The sequence below is a fragment of the Hippopotamus amphibius genome, chromosome 12 (assembly GCF_030028045.1).
Source record: "Hippopotamus amphibius kiboko isolate mHipAmp2 chromosome 12, mHipAmp2.hap2, whole genome shotgun sequence".
In the NCBI taxonomy this organism is placed as follows: Eukaryota; Metazoa; Chordata; class Mammalia; order Artiodactyla; family Hippopotamidae; genus Hippopotamus; species Hippopotamus amphibius.
The window spans coordinates 46,261,217-46,286,710 of NC_080197.1; the positions used below are offsets into that span (position 1 = coordinate 46,261,217).

Here is a 25,494-nt window from a genome sequence, read left to right on the forward strand (position 1 = left end):
AGTGACAGAGGCATTTCTCTTCTTAAAGTTTTTGGGGTTCTTTCCATATTTATAAACAACATATTTGCACTGCTTTTCTTGAGAAACTAGTTTTAGAACTTAACTATTGATATTCAGTTCAGGTTGATGAGGCTTTAAATCTGTGACCCCATCTCCCACCTTCCCTTTCTCCTTCCTCCTGATAGAATTGTTATCACTAGTGTTCTTTTTTCCATCACCTCTACAACCTCAAGCAACATACTTAAACCATTTCTTAATCCACCAATTAAAGACAGAATCGTTTGTCTTCCTGTTTGTGAGAGGAGGGCATTTACCTGCCAATCTTTTTATCTCCGATTCTTGTTGTTTAAATTTACTTTTTAAATTGTCAAAGTTGAAATGTTTTTATCTTGTCCAGTATCCATAATTGACTTCAATTATTTGCATATAGATTGATACTAAAAGTTTAAAAGCAATAAAAAAATTACATGACATAAAAATGCAAATATAATTTTCTGTAGGGCCATATATTAGACTTTGATTATCTTACTTGCTATAGTTTTGACACCATGAGCCACATGGCTTTCAAAAGAGAACATTTCTAATTACAAGACAATATGGATCTTTTTTGTCTGCTCCTGCAGTTGTTGAAAATTCTGTATATTTTCAGCATGGCTTATATTTGGATAATGCATTTCTTATACATCTATCCCCTTTTCAACCTTAATTTTCTTTTAGAGAGAAGAAACTTAAACCATTTTCATTTCTCTAATATTTCCAGCTTCCTATTCATATTGTCTGAACCTATTCCATTCTCACTTTCCATTTCAACCTCAAGACCGGCACCTTCCTTTAACTCTCATATATTTTCTTGTATTATGTCTTTCATATGTTCCTCTCTTCTGCTTTCCCTTTTCACTGGCTACTGCCCTCTCCAGACCGATTGTGCCTATATCTTTTATATTTTCTCTCTTCTTGTCCTTTTTTTGTTTTCACTTTTTGGTTGGTTGTTTGCTGCCTTCATTATTCTTGTTGTTGTTTGGTTCCACATTCTGGGAGATTTCCTTCACCTCCTCTTGTTGCAGCTCAGTGGAAGTTTGATTATTGTTCCATTATCTTATTTTTGATTTCTAAGAAAACTTTCTTATTTTTGTTACCCGTTTTTCATAGCACCTCGTTCTTTTCTTAAGGATAAAATATATTGAAAATTCACTGTGAATTTTTTTAATTCGTTTTTTAAAAATTATTTGTTTCTTTAATTATCCTTGTGTCTCTATTATTACTTCTCTTTTTGTTCATCTTGACTTCCTCTATCATTCAGCACTGTAGCCTTTCTCAATAGCTTGTGGATATTTTATTGTCAGCCCACATCTTAGATGGGGCAATAGGAGGGCTGACTGGCAGCTCTGAGTATGGGAGCGGAACTGACCAGCTTGCAGATTTCTTTTCCAGTGAGCATGTGGCTGCCAGGCACCACAGTGTGGAACCCACAAATGCTAGACTGAGAAGAGCTTGCTTTCCCCCAGATCCTGAACTCCAATGCTAGCCAAGATAATATTTTTCAAATAGTTTGTTCAATTCTGTAAGAGACAAACACTCAGTTTTTTGACCTGGGAAGTAATTGGTTAGTGATTATTCTACATGAGGATCAGGAGGAGGGAGCAGAAGGAAAGTTGCTCTTTTTCACCCTTAATTCTTACTTCATGTTCTGCTGGGCTGGTAGTACTCAAGCCTGGAGCATCTCTCAATAGTTTCTGAGCAGGTCAGGGGCTTCCTGGGCTGTAACTCTTGATGTAACTCAGACTGTGTTCTTCTCCACTCTATCTCATCAGGCACTCTGCTCTCTCCATTTTCTTCTCTTGCAAACTTATTGAAATATGTTCAGTCCTTGTGACCTATCTCATTCTCTTCATCACTGGATATTTATGTTCCTTTATCATCATTTTCACAGTTTACTTCACGAGAGATAAGAGGTCACTCCTGTGCTCATTTTGCTGTTTTGGGCTAACACGGTTGTATATTTTATGTCCAAACCCAAATTTCTGATTTTCCCTTCCTAACTGGCTCTCTCTCTCAATAAATGAAATTCCAAAAAGCCCTGAGATCATCCCTAGCTCTCTCTCTTTCTCTCATTTCATGTATCTGGCCCATTCAGTGCATCTTTTGGCTCCACATTCAAAATATATCCAGAATCTAACCATTTCTCACCACCTCTGTCCCAAGCACTGTGGTCTCCCTATTTGTGTTTCTACACCCCTACTAGGGCTTTTCAACAGAGCAGCCAGAACAATCCTGTTAAAATATGTCACCCCAAATCCACCCCCTGCTCAAAATGATGTAACAGATAACCTGCATCACTGACAGTAAAACCAAATTCGCACAGTGGCCACCCACCACTCTTTGGGTCACCCGTCCCCTCCCCCAGCCTCTCCCTCTCACCATCTTCCTTACGTTGTTTACCATCACCCTACCCTTACCATTACGTAAGCTTCATGAAGACAGTCGTGTGTGTCTATTTAGTCCGTCTTCAGTACTCAAAATTGTACCTGGTACACAGTAGGTAATTACTTTTTGAATGAATGAATGATTATCATAAAGCTAATAGGAAAATTCTTAATGAAGTATTTTCAAATATTTTTTATTCTTAGGGGCAGCTTATTCCTTGGAAGCATTTGAAGCATTAGAAACATAAACATCACTGATATTAAGGCAGTAGTTGAAAGAGATCAACCTGCCACTTTCAAAGGATGTCAGGTATTTTTCCACAGTAATTAAACATGGAAGCCAAATTTTCTTAAATTTCTTCTTCCTTTTAAAAAATTATGGTGAATTTTTTAAAAAAGTATCTTTGTGCCTGCTTTAAGGCAAGGTACACAGATAATACAATCAGGGTTTTCTCAGCTGCCAGGCTCAGAAGACAGGGAGGCAGAAGAATGAGGGGGAAGCAACTTATTTCTGTGTTATGAGGTGGATGGAAGGGAAGGGAGGATGCTGCTGCTTAAGCAGTTTTCTGTCTTTTTTCCTGGGGTAAGCGGACTTGTGCTAACGGTAACCCACAGTGTGAAATCATAATCATTTCTGCGTATGTATTTTCCCTTAAGCTAGGCACCTCTGAACACTGCCTGGCTCAAAAGAAGCTCTTGTTTAAGGAATCAGGAAACATGGGGACAAGGTGGGCAGGGGTGATTTCTTCCACAGCCAACAGAATCGCAATTGCTGGTTCTTATCTGGGTTTAAGAAGAGATTAACGTCTGAGTTGCTTTTTTTTCCATCTTTTTTTAAATGAATGTCTTTTTTTTTTTACTTTTGAACTTTTAAACTTTTATATGAATATTCTAGATGGGTGACATTTTCACAATTTAACAGTTTAAAATGTGCATCCTTCATCTGCCCCCAAACTAATCCAAAACTCAAGTGCAGAACGTGAGATGAATCTCGTTTTCCAACAAAGGACATCCACAACCATAAAATTCCAAGACTAACAATGCAATGTATTGACCTGGTAAGAACTTAACCCTTATTTGTGATTGGCTGGGGGAATATCCTAAGATGACACAGGCATGTCTTGTTAATATGAGGTCAGGAATAGCAGTGAATGAAGATCTCATAAAACACAATAACCAAGAGGGTTAAATTTTCACATGTGTAAACAGCAATATATATTCAATATGGCAATATTTTTGGCATATATATTCTATTCCCAAGGAGATCAGCACAGTTTTCCATTATGCCCCAAAATACATTACTAAAAAGAATATATGGTACCTCATTCTCTTTCTCGTCATCATTTTTTTAAAGAAAAGTCAAACTCACAGCCATTGCTCACTTACCAGGAGCTGATGCTAAATTCAAAAAGGAAATGAGATAAACTTGACATCGTGTATGGAATATCTGTTAGTGTTCAAAAATTCTTATTTCAACATATATGTCCCAGCATAAAAAGAAATATAAGAACTTCATGTCTCTTGAGGTCAGTTTTAAATATCTATATTGTTAATTTAGAGGACTGTCTAAGAAAGGTCCCAACGTTTTTGAAGAATCAAGTTCTATATCAGGAGTGGCTAGAAGTGACTATGGCAGGACCCTTCACTAGTCCCTCTTTCTCTTTTCTGTTTCACTGAGTGGACTATGATTTCTTTTCTTAACAAAAAGCTTCATTTCTCTGGCACCTTCTCGTGCTCCTTCCCGTGAAAGATCTCAACTATTTGGCCACTGAAGATATTTTTCCTTTTCCCCAGAAAACATGTGGTAAGTGATGGGCAGAGGAGGATAACAGGGACAATGACTCTGGGAACAAGGTTGGGTTTGGGAAAGAAGAGGAGGATGGAAGCCACTGAGAATCCTGGCAAACCTTGGGAAGAGGTCTGTGCTTCAGAGAAGGATCTGGAGCAACTAGCTCAAGGGTCTCAATGTTTTCAACTCAATGAGGAGATTGGAGTACATGATGTTCAAAGTCTCCATGGCTTTATAAGTTTTCATGCTCTATCAATTGTTTTTAAGGATTCATAAGCTTCTTTTCCCCTTTCTTACTCCTTTTCTTCCTCTCTCCCTCCTTCTTTCTTTTTTTCTTTCTTTTCTTTCACCCAAAACACACATTTATTGAGTTCCTCCTACCACCTAAGCGCTAAGATAGATCTTGGGAACACAAATGACTAAACTGTATTTTCTGATTTTAAGCAGCTCACAAATCCAGGTGTGTCAGACACACTGAAAGATAATTATAGTGTGAGAAATGTGATAGAAAATGTGCATGGGATTCGTCAAAGAACAGGAAGAAATGATCAGTTATTCATGGAAGTCATGGGACAGAGGGGAGATGGATGAGTTGCATGTAAGCTGAGTCCCTTCCCTATGGATGCTTGGGAATTCTCCTGGTGGACAGAATGGAGAAGGGACATCTAGGGAAGCATACAGTTCTGAAGGCACTAAGATTACAGTTACAAAGGCAGAAAGAATCACAGGTGGTTAGGAACTGCTGAAGCAGAAGGTACTAGGGTCCACGTGGTGATTCATGGGCACCTAAGGGCACAGGATATGCGTGTTCTGCCCACAGATAAATCCCTAGTGCTTGGCACAAACCAGACCCTCAATGAATATTTATTTGCTCAATGAATGACAGTGAAATAGACAGGAAACTTCATTTTGTAGGTAATAATGCAATGAAAATGATTCCAAACATGATCAGGTTTGAGGTTTTTATCTGATCATTCCTAGCAGATAGATATTCGAGCTGGAGAGCAAAGAGAGGATTCTAGGAAAGGAGGTAGAAGGTGGCTATAGATAAGACCCATTAAGACCTTGAACAAGATGAGAGGAGGCAGCAGGATGAGGAAAGAGACATCAGAGCTAATCAGGATATTCAGAGAGCTTGCGAGTTATCTGGATGGTGGGCAAGCAACTGGTGTGGATGAAGTTAAGGCAAACTGCCAGGAAATCCCTGATCATACTCCCCAAATGAGTGAACTAGATTCTCTATGATATTCATACCTGCAGAGGTGACAGAGGTTAACCCCACATTCTAAAATAGCCACTGAAGGCTGATGTCCATTTACAGAACATATTTTTGGAGAGAACATTTATTCTGTGATAGCTACTTCAAAATCTAATAATTTAACAGACAGAGATCCTCTATTAAACATTTGTTTTGTATGAGTGAATTAACATTTATAAAATGACTGACTCAACCAGTTTGGGAAATTGGCCGTGTCCATCAAGGCTGGACATAGGAAGACCTATGACCAGCAACTACATACCTCACAGAAAGGCATGTGCTTAGAGCAACACTGCATTTTTAAATTGAAGTATAGTTGATTTATATTGTTGTGTTAATTTATGGTGTAGAGCAAAGTGATTCAGTTATATACATATATATATATATACTTTTTCATATTGTTTTCCATTACGGTTTATCACAAGGTATTGAATACAGTTCCCTGTGCTACACAGTAGGACCTTGCTGTTTATCTATTTTAGATATATTAGTTTGTATCTGTTAACGCCAAACTCCTAATTTATCTCTCTCCCACCGTCTTTCCCTTCTGTTAACCATAAGTTTGTTTTCTATGCCTATAGGTCTGTTTTTGATTTGTATATATGTTCATTTGGTCCTATTTTAGATTCCACACGCAAGTGATATCACGTGGTATTTGTCTTTCTTTCTGACTTCCTTCACTTAGTATGATCATCTCTAGTTTCCTGCATGTTGCTGCAAATGGCATTATTTCATTCTTTTTTATGGCTGAGTAGTATTCCATTGTGTATATGTACCACATCTTTTTTATCCATTCATCTATTGGTGGACATTTAGATTGCTTCCATGTCTTGGCTATTGTAAATAGCACTGCTATGAACATTGGGGTACATGTATCTTTTTGAACTACAGTTTTCTCTGGATATATGTAGGATTGCTGGATCATATGGTAACTATACTTTTAGTTTTTTAAGGAAACTTCATACTGTTTTCCATAGTGACTGCACCGATTTATATTCCCACCAACACTGCAGGAGGGTTCTCTTTTCTCCACACCGTCTCTAGCATGTGTTATTTGTAGACTTTAATGATGGCCATTCTGGCCCATGTGAGTTGATACTTCATTGTAATTTTGATTTATAGAAACACTATTTGTAATAGCCCTAAACTGGAAACTGCTTGAATGTCCACCAACTATAGAGCAGATAAATTATGTTATACTACTTAGCAAAGAGAATGAACACAGTACAGCTGCATGCAGAATATGGAAGAATCTTGGGCTTCCCTAGTGATGCAGTGGTTAAGAATCCACCTGCCAATGCAGGGGACAAGGGTTCGATCCCTGGTCTGGGAAGATCCCACATGCAGTGGAGCAACTAAGCCCATGCACCACAACTACTGAGCCTGTGCTCTAGAGCCCTCGAGCCACAACTACTGAAGCCCGTGTACCTAGAGCCTGTGCTCCGCAACAAGAGAAGCCACCACAATGAGAAGCCCGCACACCGCAATGAAGAGTAGCCCCTGATCTCCGCAACTAGAGAAAGCCCGTGTGCAGCAATGAAGACCCAAAGCAGCTAATAAATTAATAAATAAATATTTTAAAAAAATATATGGAAGAATCTCATAAATATAAATGTTGAATAATAGAAGTCAGACAAAAAAGAAAATATAGTCTATGATTTCATTTGCAGAAATTTTAAAAACAGGTAAAACTAATCTACAAAGTTGGAAGGAAAACAGGGGGTGTTGGTTGGGTCAACACCTGGGGTGCTGGTGGCACTCTGTTCCTTGATATGGCTGCTGCTCCCATGGGTGTGCTCTCTTTTTCAAAACTCTATCAGGTTATACAGTTACAACCTGTGTACTTTTCTGTATATATTATATTCAATCAAAGTTAAAAAAAATTAGGCTGAGTTCTTGCTAGTAACATGGCTAAACAAGAACAACGAATTTTACTTTGTTTTTCCTACTTATAATGCTCAACAGAATTTAGCGTATAAAAAATTAAGGCTTGGAAGCAATGGCATCTTTCAATTCTTGTGCAGAGAAGTGGACATACAACTTCCACTTCGTGGCTCTGCCATTAAGCATCTCAATCTTAACCCCCTGGATCGTTGCTGTCTTAATCTGCTGCATTTTAATACACTGGAACAATGTCTGGGCTGAAATTTTCCAAACAGTGTGGTGGCTCAACAATGTGTCTACCTAGGGTGCCTATCAGAGTATCTAACCAATTAGAACTGAAGAGCAGAGCCAGGATTTCAAATCCTGTCTCTCGGGGTGACACGTCATCTTGCTAATATAGCTAATATACTGCACTGAACAAGGATCTAGGATAGGAATTGGGCAGGTGGGGGAGGGGGTGAATCTCCAGGGACCAGCCATGGAAAGGGACCAGAACCCAGAGGGAAGACTTGCTGAAAATCATTTGAGATTTCTAAATGGAAACAGTGAAGGCTCCGCCTCTCCTGCCTTTGGACACAGATATTCCTCTTTACTAATCATGAGAGGGTTCACTTCTTACTGAAATCCTCTCAATGAAGATTGTCTCCCAAGAGTTATACCCTGGATCCCTGAGACCTGATGGTAAACACCAGCATATGGCAATCCTGTGAACCCTGCGCGTGCCTCAGAGCAATCTTTTTTCCAACCTACACAATGGTGTTTAGGCTGCATGACTGCAGGAAGAAGTAGGCATGATTAGACATCTCTCTGTAGCCTCCCACCTCAAAGGAAAACAGAATATTAGAAAGAGGGACTAGAATTGGGCAGAAGGAAGAGAATTATTTTATCTTCAGACTCCTTGACCAACAGAAAAATTTGCATTGACCTGATAAATCGGTTAACTTGTTCAAATGGTACTGTTTTTTGGGTTGATGTAAATGATCTGTCTTTTGCAATCCATATTAACCTTACCAGTCAGATCTTTAAAGAAATTTGCCACCTGGTGCAGAAAAAGCCTTGAGGATTTAATAGTCCTTACTCTCAGCTACTGACTTCTGTCTTCTTTGGCACTGAGAAAACAGAGGCAATCAGGAAACTTCTACGATTCCTTCTACCACACGGACCACTTACCAGGATCTCTACTGATGGACTCCCCTTTTCCTCCTCTCATTGATTAAATGCCCTTGCTCCTGTCTGAGCCCAGCCCCTCTATATGTGAACTAAGACAGGGTTGACAATTTTTTTTTTTTTATAAAGGACCAGAAAGTAAATATTTTAGGCTTTGTATGCCATATGGTCTGTGTCATAACTAATCAACTATGTCTAGTGAAAGCAGCCATAGACAGTATGTAAACAAGTGGGCGCTGCTGGGTTCCAATAAAACTTTATTTATGAAAGCTGGTGGGTCAGACTTGGCCTCAGGCTATCGTTTACTGAGCCCTGTGCTAGATCCTATGGCTCTTGCCTCCTCAAGGCCATGCTCCAGCAATTCTGACTCTCCTACGTTGGCACATTGCTTTCCCTCCACAGGATCATTCCCACCAGCGTACATATATGTTGAGGTTTCTCCCATTTTTTTTTAAGAACTTTTATTGAGATACAGTTAACAGACAATAAACAGCATATATCTAGAGTGTACAATTTGGTATCCCAATCTCCCAATTCATTCCCCCCCAACCCTCCCCACTGTCCACACTTGGTGTCCGTGTGTGTTCTCTACACCCGTGTCTCTATTTCTGCCTTGCATTTCCTCTTTCATAGTTGTTAGCATTTGCCTTATGTATTGAGGTGCTCCTATATTGGGTGCATACATATTTATAATTGTTATCTCCTCTTTTTGGATGGATCCCTTGATCTTTATGTAACGTCCCTTCTTGTCTCTTGTAACATTTCTTATTTTAAAGTCTCTTTTATCTGATATGAGTATCGCTACTCCAGCTTTCTTTTGATTTCCATTTGTGTGGAATATCTTTTTCCATCCCTTCACTTTCAGTCTGTATGTGTCCCTAGGTCTGAAGTGGGTCTCTTGTAGAAAGCATACATGTGGGTCTTGTTGTTGTATCCATTCAGCCAGTCTGCGTCTTTTGGTTGGTGCATTTAGTCCATTTACAGTCAAGGTAATTATCAATATGTATGTTCCTATTACCATTTTCTTAATTGTTTTGGGTTTGTTTCTGTAGGTCCTTTTCTTCTCTTCTGTTTCCCGCTTAGAGAAGTTCCTTTAGCATTTGCTGTTGGGCTGGTTTGGTGGTGCTGAATTCTCTTAGCTGTTGCTTGTCTGTAAAGCTTTGGATTTCTCCTTCGAATCTGAATGAGATCCTTGCTGGGTAGAGGATTCTTGGTTGTAGGTTCTTCCCTTTCATCACTTGAAATATATCATGCCACTCCCTTCTGGCTTGCAGAGTTTCTGCTCAGAAATCAGCTGTTAACCTTATGGGAGTTCCCTTGTAGGTTATTTGTCGTTTTTCCCTTGTTGCTTTTAGTAACTTTTCTCTGTCTTTAATTTTTGTCCATTTGACTACTATATGTCTTGGCGTGTTTCTCCTTGGGTTTATCCTGCCTGGGACTCTCTGCGCTTCCTGGACTTGGGAAGCTATTTCCTTTCCCATGTTAGGGAACTTTTCAACTATAATCTCTTCCAAGATTTTCTCGGGTCCTTTCTCTCTCTCTTCTCCTTCTGGGACCCCTATAATGGGAATGTTGGTGTGTTTAACATTGTCCCAGAGGTCTCTTAGGCTGTCTTCCATTCTTTTCATTCTTTTTTCCTTATTCATTTCCACATCAGTGATTATCACCATTCCGTCTTCCAGGTCATTTATTCGCCCTTCTGCCTCAGTTAATCTGCTATTGGTTCCTTCTAATGCATTTTTCATTTCAGTTATTGTGTTGCATATGTCTGTTTGTTTGCTCTTTAATTCTTCTAGGCCTTTGGTAAACTTTTCAATCTCTGCATCCAGTCTTTTTTCAAAGTCCTGGATCATCTTCACTATCACTATTCTGAATTCTTTTTCTGTAAGGGTGCCTATCTTCTCTTAATTTAGTTGTTTTTCTGAGGTTTTATCCTGTCCCTTCATCTGATACAAAGTCCTCTGCTTTTTGATTTTCTCTATCTTTCTGTGGCTGTGGTTTTCAGTTCCACAAGACAAAATATTGCTGATACTGCTTGATACTGCTGTCTGCCCTCTTGTGAAGGAAGCTATCTAGCGTTTCTCCCATCTTAAAAATGATTTCTTGGTTTCAACTCCCCCTTGCAGTAGCCTTCTCACTTCTCTGCTGCCCTTTACATCAAAACTTCTCACAAAAGCAATCTCTTTTGGCTTCTTAATTTGTCTCAGCTGATATTCCCCAGAGCCTACTCCAGTAGACTTTTGACCCCAGTTCTCCACTGAAGTTGCTCTAATCAAGGTCACCAATGACCTCTACATCCTTAAATCCAACAGTCAATTCTTGGCCTCCATCTCACTTGACCTATGAGTAGCATTTGACTCTGTTATCACTCTCTGCTTCTTGAAGCACTTTGCTCACCTGGCTTCCAAACACACACACTTGCCTCAGTGCTCCCTCACTGGCTACCCCTTCTCAGCCTACTTTTCCTGCTTCTTTCTTATCTCCTCAATCTCTTCATGTTGGAGTATCAGTGACTCAGGCCTTGGACATCTTCTCTATCTACAGTGACTTCCTGGTTGAGCTCATCTTGCCCCATTAAATACTGTCTATAACCTGATGAATTCCAAACTGATGTATTATATTTGGCATTGAACCCCAGGCTCATATATCTAACTGCCTACTCAACATATCTGCTTGGGTATCTAATAATAATCTCAAATTGAACATAATCAAAGTTGAACCACCAAATGTGCTCTACTTTAAACTTTCCTCAGGAAGTAAGCAGTGTTTCCATCCTTTCTGTCTCTTGGGCCAAAACTCTAACATCATCCTTGATTCTTCTCTTTCTCTCACATGCAACATAAAATTGCAATTGTTTATGTCCCAGATTTTAAGTAGCTGTAGATAGATATTCAGATCCCTTCTTATCTCCTACACAGCTCCTCCTTGGTCCAAGATACTAACAACCCACTTAAAATATTTCTACAGTTTCTTACCTGATCTCCCTGCTTCCATTATTGCATCTCCCCTTGTGGTCCCTTACTGACTAAAGAGTTAAGTCAGATCATGTCCATCATCTGCTCAAAATCCTCCAATGGTTTTCATCTCCCTCAAAATAAAAGCCAAAGTCCTTCAAAAGCCTACACCATGATAAAAGAAAAATCAACTTCTGTTGCCTTTGCCAGTTTACTTTGCTGGTACTTCCAACTTTGCCAGGATTCACATAGCTGTTCATAGAGGACTGTTAGGAATTAACAATGGGATGGTAAAGGGAAGGATGATATTCGCCTCCTCCCTGCAGCTCCAAGGAGGGGTCAGGACATCCCCTAGAGGCAGACTGAAGTCCAGGAGTTCCAGGGGTAGCAAACATGTTCACTGGTCCTCCAGACAGTAGGAGACATAGGGAAAAGTGTGAGACTCAGAGGGCAAATGTGAAACAAACCACCTATTTCCCAGGTATATTAAAGGGAGGTATCCTTTGAGGGAGCAGGGGGAGCTGATCCTTAGGACACAGAGTTGGCAAATCATGCTGCATAACAAGAAGAGTGACTACTGTTTAATTGCAAAAGATACCACTTTTTAAGTCCAACCACAGAGGGAAAATTGAAACACACAGTTTTCTCCCCAGTCCATCTTTGAAAGCAGTCACTTGTCTTAAAGAATAAATAAAAAATTCAATCTCAAGCAATTTATGTAAGAAAGAAAGCACGCAAATGTGAAATAATATATTTAGGATACTTGAAGTTCTGGTTCTGATAAAAAAGATTTTTAATTGACTCAAGAGATTTTTCAGAAATCTATGATATTGTTGCAATTGAGCAACTTCCTTCAGATTTTTGCCTTCTCTGAGTACTCCATAAAGAAATAATCCCCTTCCTCCCCTCATGCCCTTTCCTCTTGCTTTATCTTTCCACACAGACCTCCATCTGGCCCACAATAAGTGTACTTCCTCATCATGATTTATCTATTTATTTCCTCCAGAATGCTGTGTCCCTGACACTGGAACAGAGAAGGCACCTGACAAATGTGTGCTGAATGAGTGAATGAGCCAGAATCCCTTTGTAAACAATTTCTTCTGGAGACATTTGACTTTCAAAGAAGCTCAGGTTCCTGTCAGGTGTTCTACATAGTGAGAGAAACTGTCTCCTTTGGTGCTGGCACTACACAAGGTACCAGATACGTTGGCTCTGGAGACTAAATAGAAGGTGTGATGTCATGAGACAGTGTTGACAATTAGAAGGGTGGAAATTAAGCTTTCAGAGTACATGGTGTTTGCAAATCTTAACTTCTGGCTGAGCAATTTCAATGGAGGAAAAATACTCTACGGAATATCACAGTCAGGGAAGGCAAAATATATTCTGTAACGTCATTAATTATGCTAGGCAAGTAGCTGCTGGAAAAATGTCTAAAGATGCAGTTCTGATGGGGAATACTACAGGCCTCAGTAATTAAAATCCCTAAAGAAAATTAGTGAGCAGAAGCCCACGGAGAGGAGGAAATTAAAATGTTTTCAACGTAACTGCATAAAGGTTTAACGCAATATAAGATAACGCAAATTGGTTTGTAATATAAAATCTATATTCACTCACAGTAAAAGCCTCCCTGAAAGTCACTGTCATTTAGTGAATGCTTTTAATTGAGAGTTAATAAATATCATGAATTGGTCATTTTTAAAAAACTGAATATGACTATTTCAGGAATGATATTTAAAAAATATTTTAGAAATATTTAGTATTTGTTTTCCTATATTCTTCTGTCCAGCCAGCCACCCATACATATTTTGAGAAGTGTATACACTCAACACAACACCAGCAGGTACCAGAATAAGGCACGTACAATACTGTCACGCAGACAAGGTTTCGCTGAACTGAAGTCTCTTCAAGCATAAATTATACCATAGAAATAAACAGGTGACTTGATTCTTAAAGAGAGAAAATAGATTGGGTTTGTAACAGTCTTGATGAGTAGTTTCTAAAGACCTCAGAGTGTTAAAACTAGTTGGCATTTTATTCATTCCATTACAAGAGCTGAAGTTGATGTTATGAAACTTTTGGAAATAAACCTCTACCATAATCACTAATGAATTAGAGGTCAGGTCAGATTATCTGGTGTAGCTCAGAAAAATGTCAGAGCACAGAGGATTAAAAATTATAGATCATAAAGCTCAGACAATGAACACGAAACTGACATGACCCCGTAGTTATGATCCATGATGTGAGAAGCTGTGCAAGGGCACAGATATGATATGTAGATTTCAAAGTTTTCTTAGATTCACATTCTTCACTCTTAAAAGACATTGTATGAAGGGTCAGAATCATCATCAGTATCTTATAAACTATAAACATGGAAAAAGGAAACTTTTCTTTCAATATGTTCATTTCAGGGCTCTTTTAATGGCAATTGGACATTTTCAGAGAAAGCATCAAACTTGAGTTCAGGTTTCCCAGAAGTTCATAGCTTCTTGTTTGATATATCTTGCCTGTGCTCTAGTTATTTCTGTAAGCATCTGAAAGGCCCACTCTCTTCGTAAACTAGCAACTCGTTAATGGAGAGGGCCATGTCTAATTCATCTTTCCGGTCCATGGCTGAATAAATATTTAATATTATTTAGATTTTCCATTTAGAATTTAAATTTTTCATTCTTTCTCATATTAGTAGAGCAGCTACTGTGTGCCTAACCATGGGCTAGGTGCTGCACATGGTAAAAGTGGTTGAATAGGTACCAAAAATGTCTGCCCTTTAAGGAGAGCGATGGAAAGAAAATGGTAAGGCTAAGAGAAAATGAATTGGGATAAGATGTTTAGGTGAAATGGAATGTGGTTTCATCTATATTTTCTTTTGCAAACAAATTATATTGAACGCCTTATTTCTAATGAAAAACATCCTTAATTCTAAGTCAATGCCATTATTTGGAAGTGGTCGAATTACACTTCTACTTGCATCAGAGGGATTTTTAGTTGGAATTTTAACACATGCTAAGTATGATAAAAATTCAAACTCTTTCACAGGAATCAGGACAATATTATACAGATTCAGACTGAGGTGACAAGCTTCAGAAGTTTCAATCCACCCTACCTTGGCCACTTCTTCTTGGAAAGCCACGAGGTTCAAATGGGAGATGTTAACTAAGTCAGGCCCATACACCACTGTTATCATGCGATGTTCCAGGCGCCCGATGTTCCCCACATCCAAAAGTTCACGTAATTTGGGGTCCTGGATAATAATAATAAAGGTTGAAAAAAGTTAGTCTTGGCTAGAGATTCCAACATGGTAGCATAATTTCAAAAGGATTAGAACTAGAATGCCTTCAAAACAAAGTTGCCTTTTATTATTTTCTTGGTTTTAATTTTTAATTTTTAATTGATGATTATAATTTTGATTTACAACTTTGTGTTAGTTACAGGTGTACAGCAAAGTGATTTGGTTATATATATATTATATATACTCTTTAAAAGAATATATATAATATATATATATTCTTTTTCAGATTCTTTTCCTTTACAGGTTATTACAAAACATTGAATATAGTTCCTTGTGCTATACAGTGGGTCCTTGTTGGTTATCTATTTTATAGAGTAGTGTGTATATGTTAATCCCAAACTCCTAATTTAGTATGCTAAGTAAAGTAATTCAGAAAGACAAATACTGCATGATATCATTTACATGTAATCTAAAAAGGCTGAACTCATAGGAATAGATATTAGAGTGGTGGTTACCAGAGAATGGAGAGTGGAAAAAATGAGGGGGTGTTGGTCAAAGGGTATAATTTCCAGACATAAGATAAGTTCTGGGGATCTAATGTACAGCATGGTGATTATAGTTAATAATATTGTATTATATATACTTGAAAAATGCTAAAGAAGTAGATCTTAAATGTTCTCACCACAAAAAAAGAAATGATAATTATGTGAGGTGATGGAGGCATTGGCTGACACTCTGGTGGTACTCATTTTGCAATGTGTAAGTGTGACAAATCAACATGCTGTGCACCTAAGCTTACACAATATTGTATGTCAATTATACCTCAATAAAGCTGGAAAAATGACTTATGGGCCTTAGCCAAGAGCTCTTCCTGTTATACTGTCATTCAGTAACATTTTTATGTCACAATTCTCCCTTTATTTCCTCCAATCATCCCATAAATCACATATTGAAATGCAAAATCTCATCCCTCTCTTCAATTCATGAACATATGGAAATGAAGAGGGTGGTTCTGGCAGAATCAAAACACAGCAATGCCATCTAGGGCTGGGGCAGAAACCCAGCGTAGGGTGCCAGCGTGGACCTTCTCCAACCCTGAGCACTGATAGAAAGAGAGCAAAATGGCGGCACCTGCAATGGAGATGTTATTTCAATTCTATCCTCAAAAAGTACTGGGATTTGAACATAGAGAAATTCTGCAGTCTTTTCAGAGCAAGTTGCCTTCTTTGGGACATCATAAGCACATATCCCCTTGGAGATCTAGTCCTGCTGGGAAAAGGAGGTTTCCAAATTTTCTGAATTCAAAAAAAAAATCTACATAGGGCTCCATCAGTTTGGCTGAATTTATTTTCCTTTCATAAAACAGGGCTTGAAGAAAATGAGAGTTTCATGCAGAAAATTAGCATCAAATCAATCACTTAGCAAATCTGGAACCAGTTTCTGAGCAAGGAATAAACTTACATCCTTATTTATTTAGCTAAATGCTGGGCCAACAGGGCTTAATGACTTAGGCTGGTTATTTTGATCTCCCTTCTGAGGTTTTTATACACAGCACCCTTAAAAAGAAAGAGCAAACTTGAAAAAAACCAAGAAAGAAAAAACAAAATCTTTCCAGCTGAGTTATTTGATTTGGTGACATTCTCTCTTTAGTTAATAAAACTTTCTGCATTATTTTGCCATATGAAGAGGAATATTTTCAGGTAAGTTATGAAGAGAGAAAAATCCCATTTCAAAGCTGTGCCCTATAAAATCGAAACTTCAACTTGACTAACAAGCTTAGAATTTATCAAGAACATCAGGCCTCTTGAAAGATCAAATGCTATCACAAAAACATCAATTTGCATGACCTAGAAATGGAGAGGAATACAGTAAAAAAAAATTAAGTAAACAATCATAGCAAAAAGGGAAATGTTTAGCATTTTACCATTAATGAAAGATTAAAGGAGAATGTTCAGAAAGAATGGGCTTTTTGTGAAGGCTGATTAACGAATGATACCAGCTGTTCTGTGATACAATTAACTGCATCACAGGTTTTGAACACCACTGAGGCAAGGTTCAAAGAGAAAATACATTTGATCAGTACTTAACATAGTTTTGTGTGAACTTAGAAGAGAAAAATAAACTTGAGAAACTACCTGAAACTTGTAATTATAAATCCCTAGTGTTAAATCAATAGTTACAAAGTCCACCAACATCTTCAGTTCTACAACATTTAATGGGACAACATGGGAATGAACGGTCTCTACGTTTTGTACCCTTTCTTTCCTTCCAGTGAGAGCCATGTGATTCACCTTCGGGCTCTTTTCTGTCTCAAGTTATCTTCTCATCCTTCTATATTACTTTACTGCCTATTCACATGTCCATTAAAAATACTTTTGCCCACTTATCAAATAGTTGATGGATTAAAGACTGTCACCTCTCTGAACTGCAGGGACTGGGTGTGAGGTTCAGGGATTCATTTGAGTTTTCCTTGAGAAACAGGTACCCAGGGCAAGTAGAGAGCACCTAGGGAAGGTGCCCCGAATAGAAAATAATTCTGGAAATGGGCTTCTGGGATTCCCACTGTCTCTAACAATAATGTTAGATACAGTCAACAGGAATTTACAAGAAAGATGACCAACTCTTTGCGGTATCTCTGTTAAGTTTTCCCACTAATGGTTTAATGGTTACATATATACATTTAAAAACTATTGGTTTTATGTAATTAGAAATTTGTAATGATGTATTTAGAGGTGATATCTGGGATTGGGAGGATAATGCAGGCTGGCAAAATGATGATGGTTGAACCTGAGGGGTAGGTATTCGAGGGTTCATTATTACATATCTCTCTACTTCTGAGATAGGTAACATATGTAATCAACAATAAATTAAAATATATATGTAATCAATAATAAATTTAAAACATTATTGAGCATAAGCTGGAGGAGCAAGAAATTTTAGAAATACTTTTCAAGAGAAACCACAATATTTTAAAGTTATGTAGTTCTGAAAGTAAACAGAGAAATCATTTAAATATATAACAAGCAACTTTCTTACTAATACCTATTCTTGGTGATGGATCATACTAATTTTTAAACTACATTTTACTTTCTTTTCCATCATTAATAATTTTATTTCTCTTTAAAACTGTAACTTTTCTTCATCTACTTCGTTTTTATCAACACCAAACTTGGTTATGTTAGAAATCTCTCCCTCAAGACACGACTTCCCCTTTCTTTTACACCTGTGCTCTTAAGTTTTCTCATGTTGAACACAACACCCCAGGCTGATGTGGTGGTGGTGGCAAACCTCCCTCTTCACTGCTGAGCAGCTGAGATGTGAAATATATACTCAGAAAAGATACCTGTCCTTTCAACTACCAGAAGTTGCCCTCAGTTGTTTTTGGCAAAGGAGACTCTCAGAGAATAGGCAAAAGGGGGAAATTATCTGAAAGGATAAACAGCAAAGGCAACCAGTGTTGGGAGAAACTTATGTGTGGAAGGGATTTAAAGAAAACATGTCAAGGGAGTTACACTGATGGTCCAGTGGTTAGCACTCGGCACTTTCACTGCCTGGGTTCAACCCCTGGTCAGGGAACTAAGATCCCACAAGCCACATGGGGTGGCCAAAACAAAAACGAAAACAAACAAACAAAAGATAAAGTAAACATATCTAAAGAATTGTTTTCTCTGGGGGGTTGTTTCTGAGCTCTGGGGATATGAGTGGCTGCGTTTAAAAACGAACAAAATCAAAATATGTTGTAACAAACAACAAAAACCTAAAGGCCATTTGCATAAAACCCACCCCCTCCCCAAAACCTAGTCTACTAAAGAATTTTATTTCTGTTTCTCATTGATTGAACCTCCTGACCAGTTTTCAGAAAAGGATTTACCTATGTAGGTTACCACCAGATTCAAACATATTTCTTGGCCCCTGCAATGATATAAATTCTTTGAAATTTTTACAAAGAAAACAAGCTATCTCCACAACCCTATAAAAATGTTCAATTTTTCTGTTGCATAACACTAAAGAATATAGCTCAGAAAAAAAAAAAAAAAGAGGTGAGGTGAACTTGGAATTTCATAGTGTCACTAAGCTGTCACTCAGGCCTGCTTTCCCCAGAGAATATCCTACAAGTGTCTCCACCGTTGGAATTAGACAGACCAACTAGGAATCTTGGCAGCTATAATTTAAGTGTACTTTTAAAGCTAAGTGCTAGATCATCTCTATTCCCATAAGAGTTACAAAATAGAGACTGTCTGACTAAATAAGCTCACTTTCTCTCAGTCATCAGGACTCATGATTCAGTTACTTCAGGTGTGCTGCAAAGAAAGCCAAGTTGCTCAGATTAACGATTCCCATTTCCAGGTAATAGGTGACTGAAGAAAGTCAAGACCAGTCTACACCTAAGACACAGGCATGCATTACCATAATTATAACAAATCATTCAACATAATAGAAATTAATACAAGGGAGAATCACACGCTAAAAGATGATTTTTTTAAAAGAGTCAAATACCAGTTTCAACCGTCATTCCTTAATATATATGAGTTTTAAAGCAAAGCTGTTTTATTTTAGGTCAGATATCCACAAAATAAAAAAACTTTTCAAGACCTTCAGATTTCATTTTGACACCAGAAACATTCTTGGGACAGAAAATAGATTTCACTCTTTTTTCACCCCCATAAAATATATCTTTACTGGATGTTAGGCTTATTGAGACAATTTGCATATTAGGTTAATTTCATTCCCAGCACTTAATGCAATATTTTCAACCTGAATTACAATTGTATGGTTGTAACTATAATCTATCATTCATATAAAGAACTGAGTATATAAAAGTCTATTAACACTCAGTACAACAGTTGGAGATGAAAGAGATAGATTCCTTTTTAGACTTAAGTGACATTAGTATGTTTATGCTTTGTTTAAATCTGTTGTGGGGGACTTCCCTGGTGGTGCAGTGGTCAAGAAGCCGCCTGCCAATGCAGGGGACAAGGGTGTGAGCCCTGCTCCAGGAAGACCCCACATGCGGCAGAGCAACTAAGCCCATGAACCACAACTACAGAGCCTACGCTCTAGAGCCCGCAGCCACAACTACTGAGCCCATGTGCCACAATGCCGAGACCAGCTCGGCGACTCAAGGTGAGTGACGGGTGCAGCAAGCTTGAAGAAAACACAGACACAGACTGAAGAAAACACAGACACAGACTGAAGAGAAAGATGGGACCGGGGGGCTCAAGACCTCTAGGATCAAGAGCCTTGCTGATTCATCCCACGTTGCTTTTATTGAGTTCTTGGCCAACACTCCCAGGTTAATCCCATAAACAATCAAAGGCCTCACATGACTGAGGCAATGATCTTTGTTTGCCTCCTGGGTCCGATTTGAGCAGGTGTGGATCTGAGCAGGGTGCGGATTTGAGCTGGGCGTGGAGAGCAAAACAGCCCTGGGGGCAGGAGACCTCTCTCAGATATTAGGGGTCTGTGCCCCACCCCTGTTGTCCCCTCTGCGACTGTGCCTGTCTTAGGTTGTTCCTCCAGAGGAATCTTACCCGTCTCTGGCTAACCAGTCATCCTCCAGGGCCAAACAGGGTGATATAAGGAAGGCTCTGTGCCCCACCCCTGTTTGCCCCTCTACGGCTGTGCCTGTCTTAGGTTGTTCCTCCCCTGAGGAATCTTACCCGTCTCTGGCTACCCAGCCATCCTCCAGAGCCAAACAGGGTGATATGAGGTGTGCAGTGAGAAAGGGGCTGTGCCCCTAGAGACGGCCAACCCTCTGCCTATGCCCCCATAGTCTCCACGCCCAGCACCCTCAGCTCCTCCACTGCTCAAGCAGGACATTCTGAATCCCATCGCTCGGCCCACATACTTTAACATTTTCAAGGTTTCAGAAAGACTCCTGAATGTCTTCCCATACCACAACCGCTGAAGCCCACATGCCTAGAGCCTGTGCTCCGCAACAAGAGAAGCCACCACAATGAGAAGTCCGTGCACAACAAAGAGCAGCCCCCACTCGCTGCAACTAGAGAAAGCCCGTGTGCAGCAATGAGGACCCAACACAGCCATAAATAAATAAATAAATAAATAAATAAATAAATAAATAAATAAATAAATTTTAAAAAATAAATAAATCTGTTGTGAAGGAAGGATACAAACTTAGGTCCAGGATGGTTTTCCATCAAACCATTCATCTTGAACTTAACATTTGTCTTTCAGAAAATAAAAAATAGATGAACAAATTCCCTCAGAATCAATACTTATTCTCACACCTCTCATTGTAAAGGTTTTGCTCTCTTTTCTACGAATGTCATGAGGAATACCACTCTCTTCTTCAGGGTGTACCCAGTATTTAGGCACCTCACACAGCCCACAAGCCTTTTTAGGTAAAACACTTTCCACTTGCATGGACAATAACTCTGAAATACAGTTCCGGGAACATTCTCTTACACAGAGGGGAAGACTTGGAGAACGTTGTTTATCCATTTTTTTCCTTTAAGTGACATTGGGGGTGGCTTGAATATTTTTCAGCTCTTTCTTTAGATGGAGGGAAGAACAAAGCGAGAACAGACTGACTGACAAAGAAATGTGACTACGGGCAAATACTAGAAAGGAAAAGAGCAGTAGCATCGTCCACATCTCACAGGGGCGTTATCATAACATGATTCCTCATACTTGTTTGGATAGCGTGATGATGACGTTGAATACACAGTCTCCACTGCCCCCCTGGGAAGCCTCCATGTACAAGTAAAGAAATCTACTGGTAGAGAAGGAAAAATTTAGTTGGCCTGGCTGTGCATTCCATCCAAAATAAAGTGTCTTGAAGATGCCAGATATGAGTTTATTGAGCTAAAAACTAACAGACTGTTCAAATCTAAAAGGAAAAAAATACTTTAGAAGAAATGTAAAGGCAACCACCCTGAAACATATTCCCCTAGATCACAGGCATATCCATGCAGCTAAAATTTTGTTTATCCTTGGGAATGGCCACAGAGGAGAAAGAAATAAATTCAAGGAACATCTCCAACTAGCATTCTAGTGATTAATGTAAAATTTAACTGCTTGAGGTTTTCCTCCTTTCAATGAACAAGCTCAGGGTGTCGTTTTAATGTAGTTTCAAAGCTAGAACAAAAAGAAAGAGAAGGGGGTGCTGGAGGCATCCAGGCAGCTGACACACAGAAGTAGGAGAAAAAGGGGATTAAAATAAGGTGTCCAGATGCCTAGGAACAAGTTAGGCCCAGCATGTAGAGATGTCCAAGGGATACTTGTTAGAACTGCACAAATGCTGTTATTTCAAGGAGCTGCATTACTTGAGCTAGGCTCCTAGGTCGCAGTACACATGCTCAGCTAATAGGATGCTTGTCTCGATGCTTCAGAAACAGACCTGAGTCAGTGATCTGGGGGCAAGTATTGATACATTAGTTTGGAGGTGATCATAGGAAGAACAATGAGAGAGTAAGATGAGGAGGAAAGAAAGCCAATAGATAGCATGTTTATAGTATGTAGGCTATAGAGCAGATTACCACTGCGGGCAACTGAGGCTCAACCCAACTAGCACCGCCCTAAGGGAGTGTGAACACACCCCAAGGACCCTGGAAGCTGGAGTATTGATCTGTCAGCTCCTGACTCTCTTTGTTGGAGAGTCTCTCCTGGGATGCCAAATCCCTCGCATTACGGCCAGAAAACATTCTCAGGACTATACAGGAACCCTGCAGGTAACCGCTGGGGTGGGACAGTGGAATATGAGTGCACAGAAAATGTCTGTTACACTGTTGAAGGAGTGACTGTAAGAAAAAAGAAAATTTTGTCCTGATACTGATTAATCTTCATGCACTCTATGAGATCTACATTTGAAGGAATTTCATCACAGCAAATAGATTTACATTCCTAACTGATCAGTTCTCTATAAAAATAGTAAATATAACGACAATAAGTTCTTCTAATAGTAACTGTGTGTCAAGAACCATCCTAGCTGTTCTATATTTTTCCCTCTGTTTCATCTGCAAACTAATACTGAAAGATAGCTATGTTTTACTTCCCCTCAGTTTGCAAACAAGAACTCTGAGGTTTGGGGAGGTAAAGTAATATGCCCAGTTTTATAAAATGGGGGAAGGAAGATTTGCCTCCAAGTACAGCAGATTATAAAGTCTAAGCCCTCTCCGTATCACATTGTGTTAAAAAGTGTAGCCAATTTGATGGAGTTGATATAAAAATAGTGCAAATATTTCAAATGGCGGAATACACTTAAATAAATCAGCATTCATTAATCTCCCTTAGTGATATTTCAGGCAATTCCTTAAAATACAAAATATTCCAAGTGTGAAATTAAAATAGGAAAGAAATATGGTTTAATGGCACCACTTGTCTTGCTAGGAAAGAATGGAAGCCAAACAGCCAGGTTCAGGCATTGTTTATATAATCATCTTTACTGAAAGTAGAGTGCATGAAATATATAGCAGTTTTTTTTAAAAGCCAATGGGAAAAGTAGTGAGCTTCCTCCTCCTCATCTAGTCAGCATTTGTCAAACTTAAAAATTCTAAAGTATAAAAAAAAAAAAATTCTAAAGTATAGATAATAGTTTGTCATTCATGTTTCAAACTCTCCCCCTGGCCTTCTTTGGCACATGCAGCCACCTCACTGCCAGAAAAATTCACATGCACAGTCATTTCCACTCCAGCGCATAAAAAGCCACATGTCCCAAGGGCTAGCGGTGTGTGCAAAGCAGGCAATTAGCCCTTGTATGTTCCTTCCTGTTTCAAATCTCCCCCAGAGACGGTGACATGCATTACATCCCCCTTCAGTTTTGGGGGGGGGAAGGGGTGGCGGAGGGTGGTGGTGCTTCCGGGTAAGTTTTAATATCACTGTTCCCAAGTTTTAGAATAATGAGACCTGTTTGTTAAAAGAATGCAGATAATATTTTACTAAGTTCTCTCTGGTCCTTAAGTCCTTTATTGGTGAGATTTTTTTTCCTATTTTGTTGTGGGATCTGCCTCCTTATGTGGTATTTGGTACAATTAGAGGCCACCAAAGGGGCTTCTGAAACCTCAGAACATAAGTGAAAAATCAAACACGGAAAAAAAGAAGTCCCAGCAATTCCTTAGTAATGACAAACACAAACAATGCTCCCTTCGCAGTTTCTGGAAAATCCATGTGCTTATCATAGATGCTAAGGACTTCTGACGCTATGAGGGAGACAGTAGAAATTGTACCCTGTCTGTCTGACTGTCTGACTCGGTTTGGGATGTGTCAGTTAAAAGCAATGTAGCCTCGTGAGGTTTTTTTTAACCCTTCTATGACTCAATTTCTTTATTACAGGAATAAATGAATAATTATATGTTAAGTGCTCAGGGCAGCATATAACAAGCTGTGAGTACTTGAAAAATAAATCAATAGCCTGAAAATGAAAGACAATATGGAGGCATCTACTGAATAATTTAATTTCTTATGAGCACGAGAATTTGTTACTACATATATTATATATATATATATATTTACTTACTTTGTGACTTACCAAGCATGACATATATTTGTATTTACGTTTATACATTTATGGTTTGTGTCTATTTTTTATATCATATTCTAAACTCACACACTTTTATATTTGCTTTAATTTGCTCTTCCACGGGAAGCATAATTTAAAAAGTGTTAAAAGACATTTCTAGAACTTTCATGTTTCTGGCTCTTGTGTTCAACTAGCTTTGAAAATTAGGCAACTTGTTTTCTCTGAGCTTCAGCTTAGTTTTTGCTCAATATGCATGATAATAATGTCTGCTCACCTTAAAGCACTAGCGCGGTGATCAAAATTCAATCTGCAAACTGTACTGTTGTCGTGTGTAAAGAAAGAATGTATATATTTTTGTGGTAATTGATGTAATTAATTTAAGTATGACATGAAAAATAGTGGAAAAAACTGTCAGCTGTTTATCTTTTTCTTATTAAAACTATAAAGGGATGCAGGAGTTTAAAGGAAAGAAATTTTCCTGTCAATTTGCTATAGGTAACTAGAGGAGTTTAAAGTAAATGGATAACTTATCTAGCAGTGTCTAAATATAGATATGGATGTGTGTTTATAAAAGGTTTTAAAAAATATTTCAAGATTAAATATTATTTGATTTTCACATTTATCTCTTTGTTTTATTTATATCTTTTCTTTTCCATCACTCTAGATAAATGAGTTAACTGCATTCCACAATGAATAAAGATCAATAATGTATTACTCCCTCAGAAACACAGGGATATAAAGCTCTTTATTATTCAAAGTCTGGAGGAGGTCTGATGTCTATTTTTATAAGAAATAACAAATAGTATCTAAATAAGCCGTGTCTTAAATATGCCTTTTTTTGTGTGCTTTTCTTTGAAAGGAAGAAATGTTTTCTAAAATTCTTGGCTATCCATCCATCAAAATAATCCCACATTATACATGAAGACCAAAGTTGTCACTGCTAAGACTGCAACTTTCCATGAGAGAACGATTATCTTGAAGGTTATTTGAATGTGTCTAGTCAGTAAAATTAGGCAGGTTAATAATATCTCCATGTCATTATGGTATCACCAAGATTGCTAATACAATTCTAAACAGGAATGAAAAGAGAATTCAATGAGTTTGAAGCTCTCAAAATTTTACAAAAATTGTATGAAAAAACAATTAAGTATTCCCAGGACATTAGTAGCCAGTTCTTTGCATTTTACCTGTTGACACGCACTAATCATTTTTGAAGTAATTTAACTTCGTTCTCAAATATCATTTACACCTCTTTTCACTTTTTCCTTCCTTCCCACTCTTCTCAGTCATCTTTTCTCTCTCCAATAAGTATTCC

General features: G+C 38.4%; 1 protein-coding gene across 5 annotated transcripts in view; it reads right to left on the minus strand.

Moving 5' to 3' along the window:
• The window catches only part of PLCB1 (phospholipase C beta 1), a 688,164-nt gene that overhangs the window by 216,780 nt on the left and 445,890 nt on the right, over positions 1-25,494 (minus strand). For all 5 annotated transcript variants that reach the window (XM_057701470.1, XM_057701473.1, XM_057701472.1 and 2 more), the window contains exon 4: positions 14,576-14,713. In XM_057701470.1, coding sequence (XP_057557453.1) covers positions 14,576-14,713 — 138 coding nt within the window. The remainder of the gene's footprint in view (positions 1-14,575; positions 14,714-25,494) is intronic.